This window comes from Catharus ustulatus, chromosome 4 (assembly GCF_009819885.2).
Source record: "Catharus ustulatus isolate bCatUst1 chromosome 4, bCatUst1.pri.v2, whole genome shotgun sequence".
NCBI classification, from domain to species: Eukaryota; Metazoa; Chordata; class Aves; order Passeriformes; family Turdidae; genus Catharus; species Catharus ustulatus.
The window spans coordinates 20,046,606-20,072,684 of NC_046224.1; the positions used below are offsets into that span (position 1 = coordinate 20,046,606).

The 26,079-nt window shown below is 37.3% G+C and overlaps 1 protein-coding gene across 3 annotated transcripts in view; it reads left to right on the top strand.

The window, feature by feature from the left end:
* Positions 1-16,689, top strand: part of MOV10L1 (Mov10 like RISC complex RNA helicase 1) — a 30,363-nt gene extending 13,674 nt beyond the window's left edge. The window contains exons 10-27 of one of the 3 annotated variants that reach the window (XM_033059096.1): positions 119-233; positions 1,533-1,710; positions 2,316-2,386; positions 2,747-2,838; positions 3,565-3,623; positions 4,160-4,275; positions 5,350-5,380; positions 6,513-6,691; positions 7,197-7,343; positions 8,079-8,200; positions 8,980-9,079; positions 9,467-9,631; positions 11,054-11,227; positions 11,991-12,140; positions 13,731-13,838; positions 14,512-14,649; positions 15,397-15,488; positions 15,986-16,689. In XM_033059096.1, the coding sequence (XP_032914987.1) occupies positions 119-233; positions 1,533-1,710; positions 2,316-2,386; positions 2,747-2,838; positions 3,565-3,623; positions 4,160-4,275; positions 5,350-5,380; positions 6,513-6,691; positions 7,197-7,343; positions 8,079-8,200; positions 8,980-9,079; positions 9,467-9,631; positions 11,054-11,227; positions 11,991-12,140; positions 13,731-13,838; positions 14,512-14,649; positions 15,397-15,488; positions 15,986-15,995 (2,047 nt within the window). In that variant the 3' untranslated portion in view covers positions 15,996-16,689. Of the gene's footprint in view, positions 1-118; positions 234-1,532; positions 1,711-2,315; positions 2,387-2,746; positions 2,839-3,564; positions 3,624-4,159; positions 4,276-5,349; positions 5,381-6,512; positions 6,692-7,196; positions 7,344-8,078; positions 8,201-8,979; positions 9,080-9,466; positions 9,632-9,950; positions 10,110-11,053; positions 11,228-11,990; positions 12,141-13,730; positions 13,839-14,511; positions 14,650-15,396; positions 15,489-15,985 lie in introns of those variants that run through there. The other 2 variants (XR_004417836.1, XM_033059097.1) reach the window with 2 other exon arrangements.
* The last annotated feature ends 9,390 nt before the right edge of the window (positions 16,690-26,079 follow it).

Below are 26,079 nucleotides of genomic sequence, written 5' to 3' on the forward strand. Positions count from 1 at the left end.
TGTGTATGTGTATATGTGTTTTGGGTTTATAGTCTTGGTGATGTGGTATGTTAATTAGCTGTTTTTTGCATGCATTACTTAAGCAAGCTAAATGATATGTTCTACATTTTCGTTTCAGAAATAAGAGAAGGTGGTGTTCAAACTTCCTTCCACATTATACCATACCAGATGAGTTAAGAAAATGTGTTGAACAGCAGTTAGACGTACTGACCTTCCAGCCCCTCCTAGCAGAGGTATGTAAATGTGGGTTTTATATGAAAAATACCTTCCGATACAGTGCTTTTGTTCAAGCACCCTTAACTTAGAAAGAATGTGTAGTCCTTACAAGAGGAGAAGATATAACAGTTGTTAGGTAGACTTAACTGGATCCCATAGGGTTTCGGTGTGTTACAGAATCCATGCTTTAAAAAGCTACAAAACCATAAATGGGAAAATCTGAAAAGAAAGTAGAAGTATATTGGGGGGGACATCACAGAAGCTGAACAAGGATTTTTCTGTATTCTCACTTTTTAGGCATCACTGGAAAAGGTTTTTTGAGGTGTCAGAAAAGTTGTTATTTCATAGAAAATCACAATCTCTTAAATTATTGCAGTAACAGAGGATTCTTTTTTGGTTGTTCAAAATTATTTTCTTAAACATCTTCAAATGTAATTCACAAAGCTTGTTCAACTTCTTCCCACAAGTATAGCTTCAGTATAGTATAGTTTCAGAATACATATAAAACACCCCCCAAAAAGCTATAAAGTCTTAACAAGAATATTACAATGATTGTTTCTCCAAAACTTTGCTGTGATTTCTGGTAGAACGTTGCTGCAATTCACTTTTTTGGTAAATTTTAAGTACTTACAAACTGGGGCTTTTTTAAAGTGTACAAGGCTGTCTGTTGACGAAACAGCTCGTGTTAAGCTTGAGATAACAGCATTAAGCTGTGTGTTCGACATCCTCTCTCAAAAAGAAGATAAAGCTCTATAGTATTTATAATAATTTTGCACTGAAGGCCTGCTATTAATACTTACTTCTTTTAACCACACCCTAACCTTAGGTAGAACTTGGTACTGTTGGAGAATACCTCTGCAGTAAGATGCATTAAGCTCTGAGGGAGAAAATTCAGGTTCTTTCAACGTGCCATAAGTTTTATGATCATCAGCCAGGGCCAAGGCTGACATGACTCTCTTTTCAGCTGTCTCTGTCCATGTATTTAGATTTTTTGCTTTTTGGGCATAAACTGAGCATAGACCTCCATTTGTAGATGGCCCCTGAATTCAGGTGGTGAAACTGTCACTGTGGTAGGGAGAGACTTGATTAACTCTTTAGCTGAGGGGCTATTGTATTTGATCTCCAAGGACTATACTAATCTTGCTTTGGCTATTAATGAGGTATAAGATACTAGCTAGTGTATGGATGCCTGTATTTAGGTATCTTATTGGGCAACCCCTTTGGACTTGCTGTGCAGTTTGTCTTAAGAAGTGTTTTCTTTAACATTAGCAATATTTTAGTGTACAACAATAATGTATACTGGGGTTTTTTTTCAGCGTCTTAATCTAGATAATTATAAAGCAAACTTTTCTACTCTTCTGTGGCTTGAAGAGATTGAAGCAGAAATGAATATAAAAGATTACTACATGAGTGGAGTTACTTTAAAAAGGAACGGGAATTTGTTAGTGCTCGAAGTGCCCGGAGTAGAAGAGGGCAGACCTCGCCTGATTCCAGGTAGAAACAAATGTGAGATAGATCACCATGCCATTTGACTTTATGTTTTCACTACAATGCAAGCTATATTGTTTGTTCATTTGTTAAAGAAGTCTTTCTGATATTTGAGCACAATGTTACTCATTGAGGCTACTAGATAGGGGACTAGGGACAGGGGGACAAGGGCACTATGTCAGTGTGTCAGTCTCACGTTGCATGTGTCTGTTCTTACAGATGTTTTAATACTTTAGGATTTTTTTTTTTACAATAATCAGTGAGGCTTTCAGCAAAAATAAAGTGTGGGATGTAGTAATTGCTTAAAAGGTAGTAACAAAAAAGCTGGGAAAACAGCTAAAATTGAATCCAGAATTTCAAGTAATATAATGCACAAGATACTGTTTCCAGGACGTGTTGTCTAATGGCATCAATACTAGATGCATTTTAAAATGTAATATACAGCTACATATGGCATTTCAAAACAGTACTGATGGATACAGCAATTTTGCTGAAGTTAGCCTCTTGCAAATTCCTAGTTTAAACATGCCGAAGAAGAAATTGCATGCTGCGGTGAAAATGTTACTATTCATTGTAACAGTATTTTGTCTTTTAACTTTGTTGACGATTAGGTGACAGGGTGATACTGAAAAGTCAGGTGTACTCAGGGCATATAATAGAGTACATTGCGTATGTCGCTGAGGTAAGCAAAGTGTCTCTCTTCTTGAAAATACCACGGTCTACAGCTTTCAATTCCTGGAGTTACAAACTAGTTTAACCTGACTTCTGAGAAGATAGGTTTCTTTTACCTATATTTTGAATGGTGTTTTTGTATTTTTATTGTATTATTGAGGACTCTGGCTTGCCTATTCTTTTGAGATTATAATCTTTGCCCTCTCTGAAAGCACTTTTAACATAATCTAGATATGTAATATGTTGATAGTAGGTGAATCTAGATGTACTTTTTTGGAGTTGGTGAGGGGTTAAGTCCTTTCAGAGGTGCTTCTTTGTTTCAAGTACTAAATCTTCATCAGTATTCTGACTTTTTTTATCTTTGTAACAGATATGTGATGAAGATGTTACTCTTAAGGTTAATGCAGACTTTGAACGGGCTTACAACTTGGAACCCATGGATGTGGAATTTGTTCATTGCAGGTGGTTTTATAAGCTTCTAGAAAGCTGCATTTAATGATTCCTCTAGTAAAGTGACTTTTAAAATATGACCGCTGTTTATTTTGGTGGACGCAGAGAAAGATATAATTAAGATCTTGCCAATTTTTTCGCTTCTTTTCCTCAACACACCTTTGTCACCATATTTATGGTTAAAGACTATAACTGTACAAGCGTTTAAAGAACTATTGTCTTCATCATTTCTACATAGCTACACAATATCAGACAATAAAATGCACAGGAATGAGGTAGGGTGTTTGGGGGTATTTTTCTTAGGTTTTTGGGAGTTTTTTTGAGAAAAAAAATGTACTAATACAGCTGCAAAACTAGGCAGGAAGTAAAAACAGCTGGTGATAATCTCCCATTCTTTTATACTTTTGTTTTATTCATAGGATATTGTTACCTGTTTGGAGTTACATAATCTCTGTAAAGCCTTGCAAAGAACTTCTTTGAAGGTGTTGAGCACCAGGGCATCTTTGTGTCACTGAAAAGCTAAAGAATATGTGTGTCAATATTATTCATAGCAAAGCTGTTTATACTTCTGCAGCGTATTTCTCAGTAGATCTTTTTTTAAAATACACATTTTTATATAAAATTCTCTTTTTTCTAATGCACAGTAAAAAGTACCAGATAAGTCGTAGGAGTGTGCTGTCATAGTATATGGAAATGTAAGGTTTTACTTTAATCTACAAATCTGTATTCTGCTTCCAGTATTCCTAGCAGGCGATGCCAGTTGGCCATTCAGCAAGCTCGCTACCTGGGTGAGAAAGGTACATTCCGCTTGACTGTTAAGCTGTCTACAGGAGTTTCTTTGTACAGACTATTGCAGGTTTTATTGCTTTCACATCAGGGCATACTGAGACAAATGCATTGCAATTTGTTCTTGCAGGAGTTTTCCATGTGTTGTTAGGGGCATTTTGGTTTGATTTTTAAGAGGAAAAACAATGCTGAATATAGAGAAGATTTTTTTCAAAATTATTTCATCTGTTGGCTGTCACAGGCAGGAGGGGAGGAAGCAAACTTTGTAAACTGTTATAAGAATAATACATACTGCTATAATAATAGCTAATGAAGTGGCCATGTTTTGTGTTAACTCAGAATTTGTTAAAAAACACTGATTTCCTGTTCTGTGGTTGAGTTGAACAATGCATGTGAACTTCCTGTCTTTACCACCTTAGTTCTGATAAACCAATTTTGGCAGCTCAGACTAAGCTGATGTTTTAGCAGTAACATTGATTAGTGAAACATGTAAAGTGATTGTGTGACTTCGAAATTTCTCTACTTTCTTTTTCTCTGCTCAATTTAGTGTTATTTCCAGAAAGGCTTGTGTTACAATCACCACAAACTATTAAGACCCAGAATACTACCGAGTATTGTGCTGTTGATGATGGCCTTAAAAAATCTCCACAGCAGGAAAGTAAGGTATCTATTTTGTAAATGTTCCTTAAAATGTTCCTTCATTCAGATTGGCACCGGATACTTACTGTACAACTATTGCCAGAAAGGAATTGCATGATGGAGTATCAAAGAAACAAAGCTGTATTCTGCTGTGTTCTAATGACAGAAGTTTTTGTTTGCTGCCTGGAGATGGGGGATTTTATAATTGATAGTATAAAGCTAGCAAAATACAAAATGCTTATTTAAGCACTTGTGATTGTGATGGGAATTGTCAGGTTTGCCTTAGACTAGTTTTCATTACTACTGTTGAGTCCAGTCCAATCAATGTGGCAGGAGATAATTTTGTAATAGAAGATAATCATCCTCTTCTGAGTAAATTTACCCGGCTTATCTGCCACTTATAATATATTAGTAAAATGTAGAAATCTTTCTTAGGACTTTTGGAGGCTGCCTAATTCTCTTCCCTTTTTGAAGCAGGACTGTCACCAACACTAAATCAAGTCAGCTTGGGGGCATGTGGCAGCATTTCTTTATTTCTGTATAGTTTTCACAGCGCTTCTCCACCTTTACACTCAAGATTTTTTCCTAATTCCCTAATTATTTCACCTGCAATTTTTGCTTTGCAACAGGGAGTAATCAATCAATCTGGTTTGAAATCAGTATTTTTAAGATGGTTGAGGCATGATGTCCATAACCCTGCCAACACCACATTCCCTACAAGCAGTTTTCTCCCATGCTGCAGTCTGAAGGGACATGTCCGCCACGGAGGATGCATGTATCTTTCATAGCGGAATGACTGTTCGCTTTTGTGGAAATGAACAAGTTATGTAGTCATGGCTTCAAAATCCTCATCTGAGCCTGCAGAGTATTTGTGTAATAGGTGTTTAATGTTAACAGAGCCAAGCTATTAAAAATCTTAAACTTAATATGGAAAACTTCCTGGCACCTTCTTCTACTACTCTCACTTTTCTGTTTTAATGGTAGATATTCTATTTAATGGGAAAAAATTAAAGGTTAGCAACTTTAAAAGTATTAGAGAAGGTAGTTGCCTGACGTCTTAAGGTTATAAATGCATTTATCTTCACTTGCTCTTTTCAGGTCAAAAAAAAGCAGAACAAACAGACAAAAGGTATGACTTCAAGGGAGGTGAACATAACAGATGTGATGAGAGTAATTCTGCAAACAATCCAACTTGATATATTTTCTGTGCTTCAATAATAAGTATCACATCTGTAAATCAGGGGCGAAGTAAGATATCTTTAAGATGTCCTTGTACTCTGTCTTTTAAAGACCAGTTAAAAATACTAACAGGAAGTTTCTATGGAGGCTTTTGATGCATTACTTAAACTTTTCTAATTTGCAGAATGGTTTGGGTTGGAACAGACCTTAAAGATCATCTAGTTCCAAGCCCTTTGCCATGGTCAGAAACACCTTCCACTAGAGGAGGTTGCTCAGAGTTCCATCCAGGCTGACTTTGAGCACTTTGGGGGAAGGGAGAGCAAATATCTGATGATACATTTTGTAATTAATAAATAGTTATTTCTCAATCATTTATTCAAAACTTTTTGATCATATTCAGAGTTTTCAATTTGTTACTGGGATACTGTCTCTCATCTTTGGGAAAACTTTGCTAAAGATGCTAAAACTTCTTTAAATATCTCAGATTATTTCTATGCTTTTTTTGGAAAGTGTGACTTTAAATATCATTGTACTGAAGTGCCTAAGAGGAGAATGATCATGTTATTTTTTTTATTAAAAGTATGCTAAAGAACTACTGAGTAATTGTCTAGACTGCACTTCTGTGCAAGGATTAATAAGATTCTGCTATGGAAAGCTAAAGCTAGACTTACTCTGACAGGATTAAGAAAAAAATTCGAGCAATTGTAGTAGAGGACTGATCATGTAGTACTGCTACCATTCCCGAAGTGCCAGTTACTGGAAGTTTCTCAAGTTTTTCTGTTCTGCGACAAGAAAGTGAACTTGATTCTAAAATTACTGAATAGAGTTTTTATGGATTATTGGGTTATGTAATCATGGTCTTTTCTGCCTTTCAATAAAGAGCCAGTACACTTTGGAAATATTAATGGCTTATTTTCTACTTGGTATTCAATGAAAACTTAATTTTTGAGAAATTAATTGGTTGTTACCAAAAGAAGAAAACAAAAATTTCCAGAAGCATATTGTGAATCAGAATTGCATTAATCTAACATGTGTTAAAAATATATGTGTGAAGTTCTGAGATATGCTTGTCTTGATTCTAGTTGGTGAAACTGTGACCCCTAAACAGATAGATGGTGAATTTTTCAATCCTGTGCTGAATGTGCAACAGAAACTGGCAGTGAAAAGGATACTGAGTGGTGAATGTCGCCCAACACCTTATCTTCTCTTTGGACCACCAGGAACTGGAAAAACAGTAACAGTAATTGAAGCTATTTTACAGGTAGTGGTGAATGACAAATCAGTCATCTCTAGTCTTTTCCATATTGGAACATTTATAGTATTTCTGTAAGTACCATCGTATTTTTTCCAACGGTGTTTTTAAAATACCGCTTTTAAAATCATTTTCTATAGCTCCATAAAAGGAGGAAAATCAATCTTCATATGGATTTGATAGAATTTGGAATGGCTTATTTTCAAGCCTTTTTGTCTTTAAAACTTCAGTGAGCAGTGTCTACCTTGTGATTCCAGTAGTGCATAATGTATTCATGAAGCACAGGTATACATTAATATGATAACCATTAATTAATTCTGTTGTGGGTACACTCAGTTTGAGACTACTTAGTCATGATTGTCGGCAGGAGCGTTACTGAACTGCAAAAGAATGAATGGATATCACATCTGTGAAACTCTTCCGAGTTGTGTATTCAGTGAAATAAAATGGGAATGTTTGTGCTGTTGCTGCTTTTTAAATAACCTTTTTTTTTTTAATATCTTCTTTATTGTAGATACATTTTAGTCTCCCAGACAGTCGGATTTTGGTATGTGCACCATCAAACACTGCAACAGATCTGATTTGCTTGCGGCTGCATCAAAGCAATCTCTTAAAACCAGGAGCTATGGTCCGAGTTAATGCTGCTTTCAGGTCAGCAGAGGTAAATATTACAGATACCTGCCACTTAAGGTTTCCATTTTAATATTTCTACCTTAAAATCCTGACTTAGTATTTTAACACTCAGTGGCTATGAGGCTGCATAGATTTACTTAGGATCCAGAGTATTACATTGCTCCAGCTTTTCCAGAAAATTAACTGGAAAATGTTGATCATCCTTAATTTGATTGTATGAGCATAATAAGATGCTCACCTTTTTTTTGCTGTGTTTAACTCTACAAACAGCAAATAGACATTGGTGGGGATTATTGATTTAATTTGGTTTTTTTATTATCAGTCCAGGTTGAGACTACTTGCACGGAAAGTAAGCGAGTAAGATTGTCGTCTCTGTGCAGGACACACACCTTGGAGGTTCATTAAATATATACATATATATTTACACGTATGCACATATATAGAGAGCTATACATTTGTATATACATACATACTTGTGCATGTATGTATATATGCACATACACACACATATAAGTGTGTGTATATATAGATGAGTATTTAAAATATCCAAATGTTCCTTCTTGATCCTTACAATACAGCACAGATGTCTTGCATATGTACTACTTTGCTTAGGCAAATTAATTAATTTGTTTTGGTGTATTAATGGATCTAAATCTATGTGTTTTGCTCAGCTTCTGAATCGTTTTCAGAGAGCTTTTCTATTCAAATTTTAAATTTCTATTTTAGGCCAGCATTTTGTTTTACCTTTTTGTTTTTGTGGCAGCAAATTGATGACATGGTGAAACCTTACTGCAAAGATGGTGATGATATACAGAAGGCGTTGTGGTCCAGGATTGTAATTACAACATGCAACAGTGCAGGATTGTTTTATCAAACAGATACACGGTACAGTACCATAGATAGGGGTATCACTGACATGACTGGATGACACAAAGCTCAAAACTTTTAAAGACTGTCTGAACTGTAACTTGGGCTTTTTTAATAGCTTATTGCAATGCACCTGTACTGTGTAAGAGAGCAAAGCACTTGGTTTTGGTAATATTTAAGCAGAAACTTTCTCCATGGTAAATTTAAGAACTATCTTGAGTAATGTTTAAGATTTTTGAAACAATAACTTCTCTGCCTGCAGTTGGACTCACATTGCTCTTGATAATAACTTTGGCTCAAAATGATTGCCATACTAAAAAATTACAATGTGTTTGGCTTTTATCAAGTCATCTTTACTGATTGTAAACAGCTGGTAACCAAGGTAGTCTCTGACTTGAATTTTAACTTTAGAAAAGGACTCTCTTGGTATCTTGAGTTGTTTGGCAGAAACAAAGCTTGGAGGTTGCTACACCAAGTGCATTGTTTTAATTCAATGTTTTAAGGAAACTGAGAATAAGGGAAGCTTTTCTAATCATCTTCACATTGGTATAAACAAAGCTTTAATTAAAGGTTGTGTATTTCAGAGTATGTAAGTGAAATCAAAGATGAAGAATGAAAGTTACAGGGTTATTTTTTCTATATTTCCTTCTGGAAATACCCGTCTTTGCTCTGTGTCTATGGGGTTGCCTGGCACACTTGACAAGGATATTAACACAATTGCTGAGGTCAGCCACAGGGGGGCAGAATGAGCTAATTTGAAAAGAGCCCTGTTTCAGGTTAATGTTATTTAATTATAGGCTTGGACATTTCACTCATGTGGTTCTGGATGAGGCAGGTCAAGCAAGTGAACCAGAGAGTCTGATTCCTATTGGGTTGATTTCAGAAGCTGATGGACAGGTAGTTCTCTTAACATCATTTACTGAAAGGGAAAAGGCTTGTTTATTATTTTCCTATTTTGTGGATTATGTAGAATGCAAGCAGCCATTTTCTGGTAGTGAGTTTTGTAGTAGAGATTATTCATGCATAATGTCAATTCTCAACACGTAAGTTTCTTTAGTCTATGTTGGTAGGACTGGGTCAGTGTGTGGGAGATATCAAAATTAAAAATGTGTTTTGTTTAAGACGGCAACATACTTCTGTCCTTTGCAAACAAATGTTTGAAGGAAAGCAGAATACTTGATGTTAATTGATCTCTGAATTCTGAAATGTGTATGTCATTATCAAATGAAGTTTCAATAACAGTTGTTTTAATCTAAGATGGATGTTTTTTAATTTCATATACAGATAATTCTCGTTGGTGATCCAAAGCAGTTAGGGCCAGTAATAAAATCTAAACTTGCAAAGACTTTTGGATTAAGTGTGTCCTTGCTAGAAAGACTGTCATCAAGAGATCTGTATCTGAGAGATGAGGATGCTTTTGGTGCCTGTGGAGCATACAATCCTTTGTTGGTGAGTTAAATTTTCCATCAACCTTTTTCAGCTCAGTCAAAAAAGAAGTTGTGGTTTCTTACCACCATTTTTCTCCCTGATGCTTAGTGATAAGTGTAGCTTGAGCATTAGTTCTCTGGAAAAGCTTGATTATTTGCAGATGTAGTCTGAATAGTAAAGATGCTGAGCCCTCCAGCATGTTAAAACTTTTCTTTGGAGGGATCCTCTATTCTTAAGTAGCATAAGTCAAATATGGAGCACAAAGCACATTTGTAAATAATAGCTTAAAATTTCCTTTCATGTTCATTGTCCAGATTTACCATAACTTCATTTTCCACAGATGAAAAAGTACAATATCTGCTTTTAACATAAAAAGACAAACAGAATCTCTTCTTTGAAGATTAATTTTGCGAACATTACATTTTACAAAGGGAAGAAGAGAAACTGTTCTTATTTCTTTATCATGTCTTCCTTTGAAGGATAGCTTCCCCAGATTCTTCTATGGGCAAATACCTCGAGTCTATGTTAAGTAGAGGTAGCATAGTATTTAAATAAGTACTGATGTTTGAGCTGCTTTTAATTACTGTCTGAATCCAAAAATAGGACTGATGTTAAGCTTCCTAAGATGACTTCCTATTCTCATGGTAACATACTTCAGAGAATTAAACTGAGAGCAAAGATGACTAGATGACCATGGAAGTAGAGAAGGGAGGAAATCTGATGGCAGATTTAAGAGTGAAAGTGAGGATGTTTGGACCTAGGCTTTAGGTCAGGTTTAGCCTGTTGAAAAACCTGACACACTTCCTCCTGAAATCTGTTAGCGCAAACTGTTGTATTCCTTGCACAGTGCATAAGGAGAATTGGCATAATGAGAGATCAGGAAATGTGAGGGCTTTAAGGATACATTTCAACTGGAATATCCTATGTTATCCTTTTTACAGGACTGAGTTTTTTGAGCTGGTTATTACTTCCTGGAATGCTTCCTTAAGATTATTCTTTCATTTAAAGACAAACACATTTTAGGTATTTTAAGGCTGTCTTCTGTTGACTGTTCTGATGCTCCCTTTTTGCCTGTCAAGACTTCTTCAAAAGAGGAAGTTGCATCCATTGAACCTGCATGGAAGTAATCTGACTCTTAAAAAAAGAGAATGTGTCTATATATCAAATGTTTCAAGAAACTGGAGAATGACCCATTTGTCCATTGTGTACATTCAATTCTCTTTGTTTTGCCTTTAAAGGGGAAGGAGGTGGTCCTTCAAAAAACTGCTTTGATGTACTTTTTACTTACAGAAGGCCAAAACTGCGGTTTTTGCCTTGAATACAATTCTTTGGCAAACTTAGAAATGCTAAATGCTAGAGGATGGTAAGGTAGTAGCTGTGTTCTGAGAAGTCTGATGAACAATTGCCCGTTTCAGTTACAGTTTATGGGTTTTGTCTTTGCAGATCACTAAACTCACAAAGAACTACAGGTCGCATTCTGCCTTGCTTGCCTTGCCATCTAAATTGTTTTATGATAAGGAGCTAGAAGTTTGTGCAGATACTTCAGTAGTAACTTCTTTGTTGAACTGGGGGAGATTGCCCAGGAAGGGATTTCCATTAATTTTTCATGGAATAAGGGTATGTAAAATGTTTATGCAGTGAACTGTATAGGCTTGCTACCAGTTTCCTGATTTCTTTAGAATAAATTCGAGAAAGGATATGAAAAAAGGTTAAACTGCCTTTCACAAGTAATGTGACTTCCTGAGCATCTGGTTTTAAAAACAGCTACTGAAGTCAAATTTTTGCTAAGAACTTGAGCAGCTGCCTCTTGAAGTGCAGTGTGGTGACATTTTTATGAAAGTTTAAATTCTTAGTAGATGACCAGACTGGAGTTACCATCAGCTGCTCTAGATTGCTTTTGATGAGAGTTTCCTACATTAAGATGGATACAAGCCTCTAAAACTAAAGGATCATTAGGACTTGACTTGGCTGGGGAAAAAGTAGTACCTTGGTAAAAAAAAATTTCTTTAGTCTTCCAATAAGTTAGTAAGAAGTAGTAAGATCTGCTGCTTGGAGAGGTTTGGTTTAGAACTCTTCCACCTTGAAAAAGGCAAGGTACCAGCTTGTTAACGTATATTATTCTGAGTTGAGATATAATTCCTTTGTTGCATACTTAAAATACTGTTGTTATATCAATTATATTTATAAATATATTAAAAATATTTATATAATATGAGCTGACACTTGTTCTCTAGAAAAAGTGTATAGAGAAGAAGATAAATTATATATAACATTCCATCACATTTTTTGCATTCAGGAGTTATAAGAATAATGTATAAATAAATACAGAGTCATTTTTGCACCTGATCTCCATCATCTCATTTCCTTTCCCCCATTACAGGGTAATGAAACGCGTGAAGGTTGCAGTCCCTCGTGGTTTAATCCAGCTGAAGCAGTTCAAGTAATGATGTACTGTTGCCAGTTGGCTAGAAGTGAATACTCTGCAGTATCAGTGACAGATATTGGAGTGATAGCACCATATCGTAAACAGGTGTGTTTAACAGGTCTGATGTCTTAAAAACTTCCAAGTTGCTGTATTTTATCTCATATATTTATATGGTGGCTGTGGTTTGTTAAAGCAGGGGAGCATATGTTAATATGTTGCACTTGTTTCACTGTTGTGTATCTTGATACACAGTGTATTATCAATCATTATGATGGTGCCATTGAAATCTAAAAGACAGCAATAATGGCGTTCTACTGCTTTTTCAGTTTTCAAAATCAAGCAATTAAGGAGACCAGTTTGGAAACAGAAGCAGATTTTTCAGTTGTTGGTAGTAATGAGTGCAAGTCAAGAATTCATTCTCCAACATCTGGAACAGCACTCTGGTTCTGTCACTCTCTGCACTGAAGACTGGAGCAAAAGGGAATTATTGTGAAGTAGATGATGTGACACCTTGTTGTGGTCTTGAGGAGACTAGAGGAGACAATTACTGTGACTTCTTAGTTGTCTTATAGTCAGACTTGAAGTTACTAATGCTATTTAAACCTCTAGAGAATGTTGAAAATTAACTTCAAATGCTGTACTTCATTTTAAAATGTATTTATATGCCATTGTGTTAAGTATGTGATGTTTACTTTCATTTTAAAAACAAACTTAATCCCCTTTCAGTTGGTGAGGAGATTCTGGACACTGCACATAATTCTTCTTGGTTCACATCTTGGTATTCATAACCTTGCACTTGGTTGGGGGAAACACTGAGTCATATGAAAATGACCAAGTCCTTTTGAAGAAATCTCACTTGCAAATTAAAGCTTTACTTTTACTGATCCAGCTGGTCAGGTGCATGCACCTGCCTGTGTTTACAGTTATTATTTGTTTATTCAAATAATGTATTCATAGTATTGATGTGACTGGATTTCTTACATTGTGTAAACAATGATTTCACATGATTTAATGTCGTTTTGTCCTTCATCTGTCTGTAATACAAGGCATATGGTAGTAGTGTCCATATTAAGAAAGTCATTTGTATTGCAGGAATACTGATTAGAAAGTAGTCTTTGAGCATAATCTTCAGTTTAGTTAGGCAGGATTACTTCTTAAATATTTTGGAGCACTTCAGTTCCAGCAATCCCACATGTACCAGGATCCCAGTGCCTGAGACTCCTTGTTCTCTTTCGGGAGTACTTAAGATCATATCTCACTTCTGCCTTTCACTCTGCATGATGCACCTGGCAGGCAAGGGTGGAATCTTTGAAGTCTTCTTGAAGGGCTAAGGGAAGCTGCTTGCCCTGCCACGTCTGTGGTATGCATGGTTTTGGATATGATGCACATTGGAAAAAGAGGGTTTAAGGATCTGAGTTATTCTTCTCTTTAAAATCTAGACTGCTAAAAATCTCTCACCTTCTGTTCAATTTATGGTAGAGAGTACTCCTTCACATCCTGAGTTGTGTATTAGCTGAGATACTTTCTTGCAGAAGAAGTTACTATTTTATTTTAAACTCTTACTAGTCATTCCTTTTGACATTGCCATGTTAAAGCACATACATATATATGTGTATGGTGTTTTTTAAAGCAGTCCGCTTTCAAATTTAACACTAAATTCCCTTTTTTTCCTTTTTTTTTTTTGTTTTTTGATAGGTAGAAAAAATTAGAGTTCTTCTCAGAAACATTGATTTGGAAGACATAAAGGTTGGCACAGTAGAAGAGTTTCAAGGGCAGGAGTACATGGTTGTCATCTTATCAACAGTACGTAAATTTACTGTGATCCTATTGAGAATTTTTATGTGTCTAATCCTCTGTGTTTCATTTTTGATGTAGGCCTTTAAAAAATTTAAAAACCATATTTTTGTCAGTCTGTCACAGTATTTGAAAGCAGAGTTTATTAAATGCATGCTTGTAGAGTTACTCTTTAAAATCTGGGTTATTAAATCTGGGTTATTTCTGTTTAAATTTTGGTAGTAGTACTTCACATTTGCAGCTTAGGAGAAGAGTCTGGGATTTTCTCACCTTTTTTTTTTTTCCTGAGGGCAGTGGTACTGTGCTTACTTTCACTGTTCCACATCATACCATAGCTCTTCAATCCACTATTGGATCTCTCTTAAAGTAGTTCTAGGTACGCACTACACTCTTATTTATAAGAACTGCTTATTTAGGTCATGAAAATTTTCTTTTTCCAAAGATTGGTTCAAATACAGGTGAAATATGGGTGAAAAACTAATGAGTCATTGTTTTAGCACACTACTTGCTTTCATTGCTTTTCCTGTGCAAGACAAAGCACACTGATGGGGGTACAAAAGATACGTTGTGAATTGTCATTCAACTAATTGGATTGTTGCAGTAAGGAAGCATGTTAAAGTTACACTGTGATATGTTGTGTTCTCATCATTTTATTTCTAAAACTATCCATAATTAATTTTAGGTGCGATCTCAGAAAGTCGTAATTGATGATGAAAAACACTGTTTGGGCTTTCTCTGTAACCCAAAGAGATTTAATGTAGCAATTACTAGAGCAAAAGCTTTGCTGATTGTTGTGGGAAATCCTCACGTTCTTGTGAAAGTAAGTTTTGGGTTTATATCTTTGAATTGCCTATGTTATTTGTAACAGCATTTGAATTAGTTTTGTGGTCAATCTGATGTGAGGAGGCATCAGAATATGTTAGGAACTTGTCCTCAGGCTGCATTTGGAAATATCTGATCTCCATAGGTTCCCGGACAGTTCAGGCACACACACAGTAGATTTATTTCCTAGCGTAATGGGAATGGTGCTCTGTGCATACAGACTCCTAGCTCCTTTTTATCTCCAGCATGGACCTCCTCTGCAGTTCTCCAGCAGCCTGCAAGTCCAGTAAGCATAATCTGAATAACCTCACACAATTAGGTTCTTCACAAAATGTAGTTGTGTCACTTTTTAAATGGAGGGTGGCAGAAGTGGTTGTTCCCAATTAATGCAACGAGTGCCAGGGAGGACTCCCTTTTGGACTCATGCATGGTCCTTTCCCAGGAATAAGTTGAGCTTGTCTTAATACCTTATTTTATGTCGGACTTAATGAAAAACAAGGAAAACAGTATTCCATAAATGGTCTGAATGAAAATTTAGTTCCCCCACACCTAACATGAAACTATACAATTTAGAGCAGCTATAGGTACCTTCCTCACATGTTGCACCATACTTGCACCATTTTAGAGTTCTGTTTCTGGAAGAGGTCCTATTAAATTTCTTACATTCCTGTGCCATGTTAATTTGTTTGAAAACTCCCTTCACAGAGCACCATGGTTACAGTTATATGTTACTTTTCTCTTATAGGATCCGTGTTTTTATGCTCTGTTAGAATACAGTTTAATGAATAGAGTCTATATAGGTTGTGACCTGCCTGCAGAGCTGGAGCACCTGCAGAAGTAAGTGTCTGGTCTTCACTTTAACCTTGCTAGGTATTGATCAGTTTACAGTATTTTTAGAGCTGGAGTCATTTGAAAGATTGATCAGTACAACAACCTGTGTTGTCATAGTAGGATTGGATTTTCAATTCCTAAGTAAACATTATGTAAACATATTGACATGTAATGTAACTCTGTTTTCTCCCATCCCCATAAGAGAGTTTGAGCATTAAACGTTAAATAAGAGCTGTTGTTGACTTTGGTATCTTATGTATCCCCAAATGATAATGGCATATTTGTTGATCGTAAGATGGAGGGTACAGCGGAAGTATTTAAGGTGATTTCACTGTAGTTAAAAATAAAGTTCTTGAAATTTGATTAAGATATGTCCCTTCTGATAACATGTAATAAATACAGTGTTCAATGGGTATATAATACTGGATAATACTAACTGTTTTTAATCAAAACTGTTGTTTATGGAAAGATAAAATTTTTATGTTACTCCCTTTAATTGACAGGTGTGAGTAGTTTTTTGGTATTCCAGATCCATTCAAGAATCTGATATTCATCTGTTTTGAAACTAAAAGTACTTGTGAGAAATCCAGTCCTGAGCAGATAAAACACTTTCTGTCCTCAGGGAGAAGCATATGTTTTGAAATGGATAGAGGTTTCTGCAAACAAGATTTTTTTTTTTTTTAAGAAATGAAAAAGTTGAAATTAATAGTATAAAATAGTAGTGGCACCTTATTAGCTTTTCTGTTTAAAATGTACATTATTGTACCTCTGCAAAGAACAGTATGCCTGAATCCTCCAGGCTTCAGGAGAAAACTACTGAAGGACTCCTACATCATCTTTTCTGTATTCTATGATTGTTTCAGCTTCTCAATTTTCTCAGACTTGTGTAATACCACTTACAGCTGGACTGTCCCAAGAACATAGATGTGTGTGTCATTATTCTGGGAGCATTACAGTAATATATCTAGGATGTGAACTGGAATGATACATTAAATATTTCCACTCAACTGATACTGAGTACCTTAAGCCAAAACCGTCCTTCCAGTTTTTAAGGCCTTTGTATATGTAGCTGAGTCTAGCTGTCTGCTGTATGTATGTCAGAGCAATGGTGGGTTAAAGAAAAACGGAAAATTAAAACTGTGTTTTGCCTTGCTGTAAACGTGCTATAAAATAAAGTATTGTGTTTTATTTTGGCAGAATCAAAACAAAATAATAGGTTACCAGTATTTCTGCTCTTGGCTTAACTTGTCACTGTTCTTTCCCATTAAACAGTATTTTTCTCTTTTCCTTGTCCTCTCCGTGGTGATTTAAGTCTTGCTACACAGTGCTTCAGGAGTAGCTCGGCAATTAGACACTGTGTTTAAAAATTGCCAGTACAACAAGATGGCTTTCTGTAACAAACAGAAGTGTGTTAGATAGGAGTATATGCTACAGAGAAACAAATTAAGGAGGGGAGAAAAGGAAGATTCTCTTTGCCTTGTTTATTAAGGCCTTCATTTTGCCTTTAGTGTTCTCATGTCACTTCCATTCATGGTATGCAGTGTGCTTCTTTACCTTGCAATGCACAATATGCAGATACTGCAACTTACATGCACTCTTCATAATGAAAGGTAGTAGTATTGAATCTGCACATGGGTGCCTAAAGGTGCTGTTCTAGCTGGTGGCTGAGCTACTTGGGTGCTGCTTTGTGGCTTCTCAGTTTTCTTAAAACCACAGAGGTGATAATGCAGAAGGAAGGTCCATGAAGCATACCCTGTGTGTCAGGTCATAACATTCTTGAGCATGTCTTTATTAGCACACAGTAAAGCAAGGGCCTCCAAAATTATTTTGCTTCAATAAAAACTGGGGTATTTGGTGCTTTTTTGTGACCAGAGAGAGCTCTCTGTTAATGTGCCTCTTAGTACAATGATGCTTAGCAGAAATGTGTGTTTTCATAAGAGATCCATGTCTTCCTAACAGTATAGCACTTTCCCATCTCTGGAAGTGTTCAAGGCCAGGCTGGATGGAACTCTAAGCAAGCTGGTCTAGTGGAAGGTGTTCCTGTCCACAGAAGGGGCGTAGAACTAGATGATCTTAAAAGTCCCTTCCAGCCAGGCTACTCAATAATTCTGTGATTCTGTGTCAGACAACAAAACACGTCCCTGTATGAGTACCAGAGAGATGATCCCAGTCACTGACAACTTGGAACGTGATGGATATCACAGTATTTGTGTGTGATTAGAGGGCAGCCAAAAGAGCAGTGAAGCTACTGTAAGGGGAAAGGGGATGCAGTGTTGTACCTCACAGTGAGACTTTTTAAGCAGCAACATGTACCATGTTGACACAAAGACAAAATTGTGCCTCGGAGGACAAGCAAATTTGTTATTTCAGTTGGTCCTTGACAGCAGAGTGGCCCTGGAGCAAGGGAGGGTGGCAGGGCCTGCAGCATGACCTGGCAGAGCAGCCCAGTCAGAGCAAGGTGCAGCTCCTGCTGCACTGGAAGGCCTGCCCTTGGCACAGAGCAGGTGGCCAGGCCAACTGGGACAGAGCGCTGAGCCAAACCCATACACAGCCCTGGCAACAGGGAGCAGGGAGGGCAGAAGCATGAAAATATGCAGATTGTCAGCTCTTGGCAATTTGCTGAAAATAGGTTTTGGGAAGTCAAGGGCCTTTGGTGGTTTCCACTTCTGTTTCTAAGAGCTGTGCCCTGAGGCAATGAAGAGGATGAGGTAGTGAGAGCAGAAGGGTAGGGAAAACCTCCCTTTTGGCTTCCCTTAAATTAATGAGCAAACTGCCCAGATGGGATAAGTGAGGCAGAAGAAGAAATCCAACATAAACATTCCATTTAGACTGCCTAAAATGCAGACATTCTTTATGTGGAACAGAATAGCAACCAAAAGGCATTTTCACCTTGCATCATTTCTGTTTTGAGAAGAGTTCTCTGCAGATTGTTCAGGTCTTGCTGTGGAAAAGAACTGTGGCTGTAGCCCTCCAGATACGTATTTCCATTCACAGGCTCCCTACCTCTGCCAGTCCAGCAGAAAGTGCAGGTGCTGGCATGGTGAAAGCCAGTCAAGTTCAGCATGTGCTGTACTGTTGTTTTGCTGGCAGGTGATGCAATTTCTTCTGCCCAAATTTCTGTAGGTTGTGATGGAGTTGCCTCTTAAGACTTGACATTTATAAGATGTGGTGATTTTTAGCTTTCTTAGGCTGGTCATTACCCAATTTTAAAAACAACTTGTTTGCCAGTCTTCTGTCAGATTTCTTCATCTGAAAAATACAATCAAGGGGCTTTTCAAGTGTACTAGGTACTGCTAGCCAGGCAGTAGGTCATCCCAGATACATTCTGTCTATTTGCACTGAAAATGGTAACAATAATATTATCCCTTTTTACTTTATTATATTCAGAACTTAAAAATGATAGTGTGTTGCAAGCATGTGTGTCCTCTATGGTAGTGCCCTGTACATGAACCTCTTTTGTGTATGGAGTCACTCCTACCACCACAAAAAAAATCTAGCAAGAGAAAACGTCAAGAACAGATTCCAAAAGAAGAAAAAAGTGACTTGCAAGAGATACACATGGAAACAAACATGTCACAAAAAGGTAGAATTAATTTTTACCAAATTTATTAATAGTAGAAATAAAAATAGCATTAATTTGCTTTTAATGAATTTATGTTTTATATTGCTGTATAATCTTTATCCAGATTAAACTGCACCTCTGCCTGGGATTGACGTTAACAAGATTTGGTCTGGACTTAAAAGCCAATCTGTGTTGTCCTGCTGTCTGCTTGTAGAGATACCCTAAAATAAGTTACCATTGTTTCCTCACCATGAGAAATGTGAACAGTTCAACACAGTTTGCCTCTGTTTTTCATGTCCTAGTGTTTGTGTCACTCGTTATACATCCAGGCAAGAGCAGAGTGCTGCCTTTAGTCATAGCATGCTAAGGAGTAACACTTGATAAGAATCAGCCTTGCATGTACCATACCTGAAGAAATGGTAACAGGTGTCTGGTGACAGGGTTTGAACTGCATGTTATTGTGATCTCAAACATGTTCCTTCTAGAAATTATGTTTCAGAGAGTTTTAAGAGTAAATTCTAGTGAACCATGTAGAAATCAACGCTTACCTTGTAACACTGTAGATAAATTTTTTAAAAATCTCTTGAATACAGTGAAGTCTGTAAAACTGCATTCTCTCTCTTTGCTTCTATTTTCCCCAGTGCATCAAACTACATTTGCAATCCAAGAGCAACTTGTGTTCCAAAAATGTCTATTTTAGTAATTCCTTGTGCTCTTACTGTAAAATCAATTTGCCATTTATTGTTCTGCACTGCACTTGTGGGTGGAAACTCATAGCACATCAGATGTTGCCGTTCACAAGCCTGAGGTTGCAGAAGTTTGTATTGAAACAAAACTCCAGATAAAATTTGTATCAACAAGCCTTCTGCTGAATGATAACTCTTGAGGAGCTTACCTCATGTAGTCTGAAGATAGGGCCTAGATACTAAGAAGTAAATTCACTCTTCTCTGCAATGCCATTGAAATGTAGACATTTTCCTAGACAGGGCTGAGTACTCCATGCCCAAAGAGAAATTTAATTTTAAATTCTGTCCACCTTGTGGACTTTACAAAGTTTATGAAACTGTAGATTTAAGAGTTTCAACTCTTTTTTTTTTTCCCCATCTCCTTTTTGTGCAGTAGGTAGGTATGTATGCAGAAAGTCTCACAATGTGTGAGGAGGACGTTAATGCAAGTACCCTGAGTGCCTGTATGTAAATATAGATAACTAATGGTGAGTTAGAAATGTGAATAAGCCCAAAATTTCCATGCAGCCAGGCCTGTGGAGCTGTGGATTTACTTTCCTCATTTAAAAGACTGGGAAATGCAGAAATGTTTAAGAACATGAGGAATGCAAGCATCCCAGTTTTAAACATTAGCTTCTAAAAAATATCCATGTACTGTTTGCATCTGGAAAATTAACTTCTTTCTTACCGAGTATTTTTGATCCTTTGTAATGCAGTGCAGATACAGGCTCTGTGTAAGGGCATTCTCCAGTCCAGTGACTGCAAAGCTAAAAATCCCACTGAAATCCCGGGAGATAATATGATTTCTTTTCTCTTTTTTTAATGTTCAGGAAGTGCACTGTCTCTACGTCAGTGTATGCATGGGGCTGAAAACCTTTAAATAATGACATTCAGTCAGGTACACATTGAATCTCTCTCCCCTTTTACAAAGATATTATAGTTTCAGTATGAATTTCTGAGCAGCTGCTGCCTGTTTTGTGGTACATGTATGCAGTGTTTCAATCCATTAACACCTGAGTGGTTCCGTTAGCACAGATAGAATGAGACAGGTACCTCAGCAATTATTCCACCTCACTGACATCATCTGCATCAGCAGTGCCTGGGGAGCCACACACCTCCCTATCCCTGGCAGAGCTAGGAATTACTGCACACCCTCTGCAGAGCCACAAAAGCAGTGTGTTTAAAGAAACCACGTAGTCTGATCCAGCTCCTGCTGCCAGCAGTTCCATGCCATGTATTTCGGATTTTGGTAGAGTCACTTGTGCTTTCTGTTGTGTGATGCAGAGCAAGGTTTATACAGGACCTTGCTTCTTTCTTCAGAAAATAGGCCTTTGCAGATTTTACTAGTTGACATTCCTTTAACACTCTTTTCTAGTTTCATTTCTTGTACTAATCAATAATGATTTGTACTAATCAATAATGTATTTGTCTCACATTCACATGAGGAAATACACTGTAATCTAATATCATAAACACTGATTTTCCTTTTGTGGCTTTAGAATCATGATGAACAACTACAGCCCACAAACACCTGCATGTCCAGGGGCAGCATTATATTTTCTGCAGATAATACCTGTGTTGCTTGACTTATTTTTTTACTTTACTTTTTCTTCTTACGTGAAAATGTCATATCCTAATTTAATCTGCTCTAACAGCGCTTTATTTAATAATATATGCCTCTAACCTTTCTCTAGCAAATATCTTTGCTGTTATTGTCTAGCAGCTTGTGAATAAGCATGAAAGTTATTCATATGCTGTAATTTTCTGTATCAAAAACTAACAAATACGTATTTAATATCTTAGAAAAGTCTTCAAAAGAATCTAGTACATCAAGTAATCATTTCTGAGTATATCAACCAAATTTTTCATTTTGTCCAAGTATATTTGATACAATTGGCTTCAGTTGTGGCTTTCTGGGTTCCTGGTATAACTCCTACTCTTCCCTGGTTTCTCAGCAAAATACATCAGTTACAAGAAGCTATAGAGACATTATAGTCTGGTGAAGAGCTGCAAAGCTTTCAGTTCTTGCCAGCAGAAGACATGACATGATGTGACATTAGCAGGGTTAGGAGGAAGGCACATCCATTCCACAGCCTTCATACCAGAGGGTGTCTGCCCTTACCTTGTTGGCTGGCATTAGCTATGACACTTGCACAGCATGATCTCTTCAGTTTCTCTTCAGGGCAGACTGCATGGCCCATAGTTCCCCATGTAAAAGGGTGGGGGGAGGGAGGGGTGCGTTCCATTTTTAATAGAACTTCAGGGTTCAAGCAGTTAAGTTGAAAATTGTTGAGATTACTTTTTAATTAACTCCTTAATAAACAGTTTGCAGACTAACTGTTTCCTTTCCTTTGGTGGGGGTTGGATATAAAGTATCTGCCCTTACTGTAATACATTGATTTGATCTTGCTACTTTCCAAACTAATTTAGTGTAACTTTATTTTCTGCATCATGACTGACAACTTTATATCCCCACCCACTGTCTGCTCGTTTAGCTCTTAGGATTTCATCTGTTCCAAGTTACTATAAGGAACTTTGCCTCTCGTCTCTGTCTGGACAAACAAAATGTGTTTGATCCATAACTTCATCTTATAGCCTTAGGCATGCTCTAGCAGTAGGGGCTTGTGTCAAAATTAGTGTTTAATAATATAAATTCAGAATAATGAGAAATGATGCAACCACTTATATTTACTTGTCAGAGGTAAGTAGGTAAGTTCAATGCAACCAGGATAATGCTGAGACCTCCACATTATCACACCTAGATTACAGAGCACCCAGTGATAGCTCACTTGCTAATCCATGCACAAATGCAGACCATTTACGTGCACATGTGTAGTGGTTTAGCTTTACTAATGAGAGTATTTCCACTTTTTTAAGTGTGGCTGTATGGGGCAATAAAATTAAGAAAGTGTGTTGGGTTATAGAAGCAAGGAGGTAACCATCAGCACCTGCAGGTTTACCAAAACTAATAAAACACCACACGCTAAAAAGTTTTGCCCAAGGCTTCAGTCATAGGATTACAAGAAAAGCCTGTTATGTTAATAGATGAGAATCCAGCTCTTCATTAGATGTGTTCCATGTAATCTCACCCTAATAGCTCTTAGGGGGAGCAATGTTTGCAGCCAGGAATGGAGCGACATGATTTGCAGCTACTGTACAGCACTTAACCACGCTGCAGCCCCAAGGCATATTTTCTTTCTGGGTTTGGGCATCTTTCCAGATGGAAGACAGACATGAAATGCCACCTGTGTAACATGAGGCCACAGAAGAGGTTTAGTGTGGAAGAGACCTGTGGAGATCACCTAGCCCATCCCCACCCCTGTTTTAAGCCTGTCCCAACAAGATCTGGTTTCTCAGAGCCATGCACATTTGGATTTTTAGTAGTTCCAAGGATTGAGAGTTTAGCCACAATTTTGGTAATTTTTCCTAATTTGAATTTCTACTGTACAAGTGTGTCCTGAAAAGAACATGAAGAGAAAAATGTTTCTTCAATAATCTGAAATAAGACAAGGTCAATTGAAAAAAAAGTTGATCTTGTCTTAACTGTTTTAAGCAAGCAGAAGTTCCTTGCAATGAATCTGGGAGAATGTGTTTTCAATTTTGGCCTATAGAAGGGCTGATAATTGCTATCTCTGGATAAAGATAGAAGTCATACTATTTCAATATTATTTATCAGTTTAGTTTGCATTGTGATAATTTTATGCATCAAATGTACTTACACACCATTTTAACATAAAATCAGTAGACTATTCAAGAGGATGTAAATTGCAAAAAAATATGTTTATTATTCAGGTTTTGAGCTGTAATTTTACTTAGTTCAAAGTCACAGGAGGCTAGGATGCTCTGAGAGATAGTCCTAAAATAGTCCTAGATAACACAGATGCTGGCAGCAAAAATGACAGTCACACTTAATGACCTTGCGTGACATTGCCCAGCACTCCAGATTGCTGGGAACTGGTTCCTCTATCTTCCTGCTCAGACCAGATGGGTTTCTTGCCTTTGTCCCATACTAGACCTGAGCTACTAAGCCTCATCAAGCTGGGATAAGGCTACTGGATGGACTAGAAGGAATTCACAATTTGTCGCTTACTTCTGAGCATTAGGTGCTTTGGGAATATGTGTGGCTCTGATATTGCTCATTGCTTTCAAGAATTTGCTCTTTCTCACATATATTTGACTTCTGATTTTTATGAGAAATGCTGGAAGAATTTTTCCCTTCTTAGTTCTTTACTTCAGTCACTTCTAACTCTCTGAGCTGAAACTCAGCAAAGCATCTGCATAGCCAAAATATTCTTGTGTAAGCTATAGTCAAAGGGAAAAGATGATTGTGAGTTCTTGAATACTAAAGTGAGATATTTTACCTCTTTGTTGCTATATTATTATTTAAAACATCTGTATTATGAACTTGGCAAAACACTGATTTTGTTAGGAGTTTTTTGTCCAATCTTGTTGGACATATGAGAAAATAGGCCTATGTCTGGAAATTAATGCCAGGAAATCTCAATTTGTACGTGCCCATTTGCAAACATTAGACAGCAGAAGCCACTGAAGATTGTATTTTGGTTCTACATTACCTTTATTGGGATATGAAATGAAGAATGCCACCAGCTGAAGTTCCTGGACGCTAAGTCCTTCCAATATCATGTTCAGTTTATACTGGAACTTGTCTTGTGGGTAGGCCAATGCCTGAATTCATATGCAGGCAGCATCTGCCAGAAGATGTGACAATGGCTGCCTGATGCCCACAACTCAATATACAAAAAATAATTGACCTTACAAGGTAGGTAGGTGTTGGCAAGTATCCACACATCTGCACGTGTGGATGCCAAGCTTAAGACAAGTAAATTGCCTCAGCCCCATGCAAGCTGTCATGCCTAACAGTGAGCAGCTCTCAGTGGTCATGCTGTGCCTGACAGTCCTGTGGCAGTTCCTAGGAGCAAATCCACCCTCCTCCAGGCAAATGCAGAACTATTCCCAGGAGGATACGTCCCTGTAGTGCATTGTGAGGCTTGGTCTTTTGTAGCAGGCTTGAGGGCAGAAGTTTGTTGGGCTGCCAAGGCATATGGCTTTGCTGGGCCTGCATACTGGTTGTGTTTACTGGCAGCTGTGGTTTGGGACAGCGGATCAGAGGGACAGTTCATAATTATGTGAATTCAATGAGTATGGAGACTGAGCACAGAGCATACCATAAATCTGGCAAACAAGGCGAATGCTGCATTCTCTCCATCAACACTTCAGGAACAGCAGAACCAGACACAGCATGGTAGGTGGGACAGTACTGCCTTGCTGACATGGGATGAGCAGTAAAGGCTCCACGGTGTCTGGAGGATGTGTGGCTGCAAGGGAGGTACTCCAGCCTTTTGGGGCCATGGAGCCTGACTGATGAAGTCCAGTCAAGTACTGAAACAGGCTCTCAGCTATTGTACTTTGCAATCCAGTACATTTAGAAAATTCAGAGTAGGGCTGGCCTGTGCATGTGGAACATAAAAGCAAAATGGCACTGGCTTGAAAATCACCTGATATCAAGACTGCATACTGCCAATGACTTGGTTTTGTCACAGCCTGTAACTGCAAAACTAGACATGTTACACTGATAACTTAAAGATTTTAATGTTCTGCCTTTTGGGGTTTTTTATTTGAGCACTCCTGGAATGAGGGCACTGTTAATCTTTATGGAAGTATTTTGTGCCTAATTAATTGTAAGGACTTAGGTAGCTGAGGGCTTTTATTTTTCTTTACAGAATAAGATATCAATTAAAATGTAAATCTACAATTGCTTTCTTTGGGACATGGGGATCTCTGTAATTGAACTGTGTAGATTACTCACTGTTTTCAAGTACATTAATAATAACAACATGTTGGCACAGCTTCTCATTGTTAATTCCTTACAATTAAATGGACAATACCAAGTGTTAAAAACAAGTAATGTTTTGTATGCATTTTGTCAGTGCATGGAAGGGGGTTAAAATAGTTGTGTAGTTAAATCAGCTGATTTATAGTAACACTTAACAGTCCCTATCAAAAAGACCGTGGCCTGCATCAACAAGAAGTGATGAAAAATGCAGGATTTTTCACTTACTTTCTCATCCCTTCTCATTTCCTTTCCCTCTTATATTTTTTCTTGAACATATGATGCAGGGATGGCCAGAGGCTACCTGGATGAGACTTGTTTCTCCTATTCATTTGCTTGAGCTGTTCTCCCTGGAATTGCTTTCATACTGCAGTAGCAAAAACGTAAAGGCCAGATTAACTTCCCGTTAAGCATCTGCAAAGGAATGTTTGCATTGCATTGAAAAGCATCTGCTTCTCT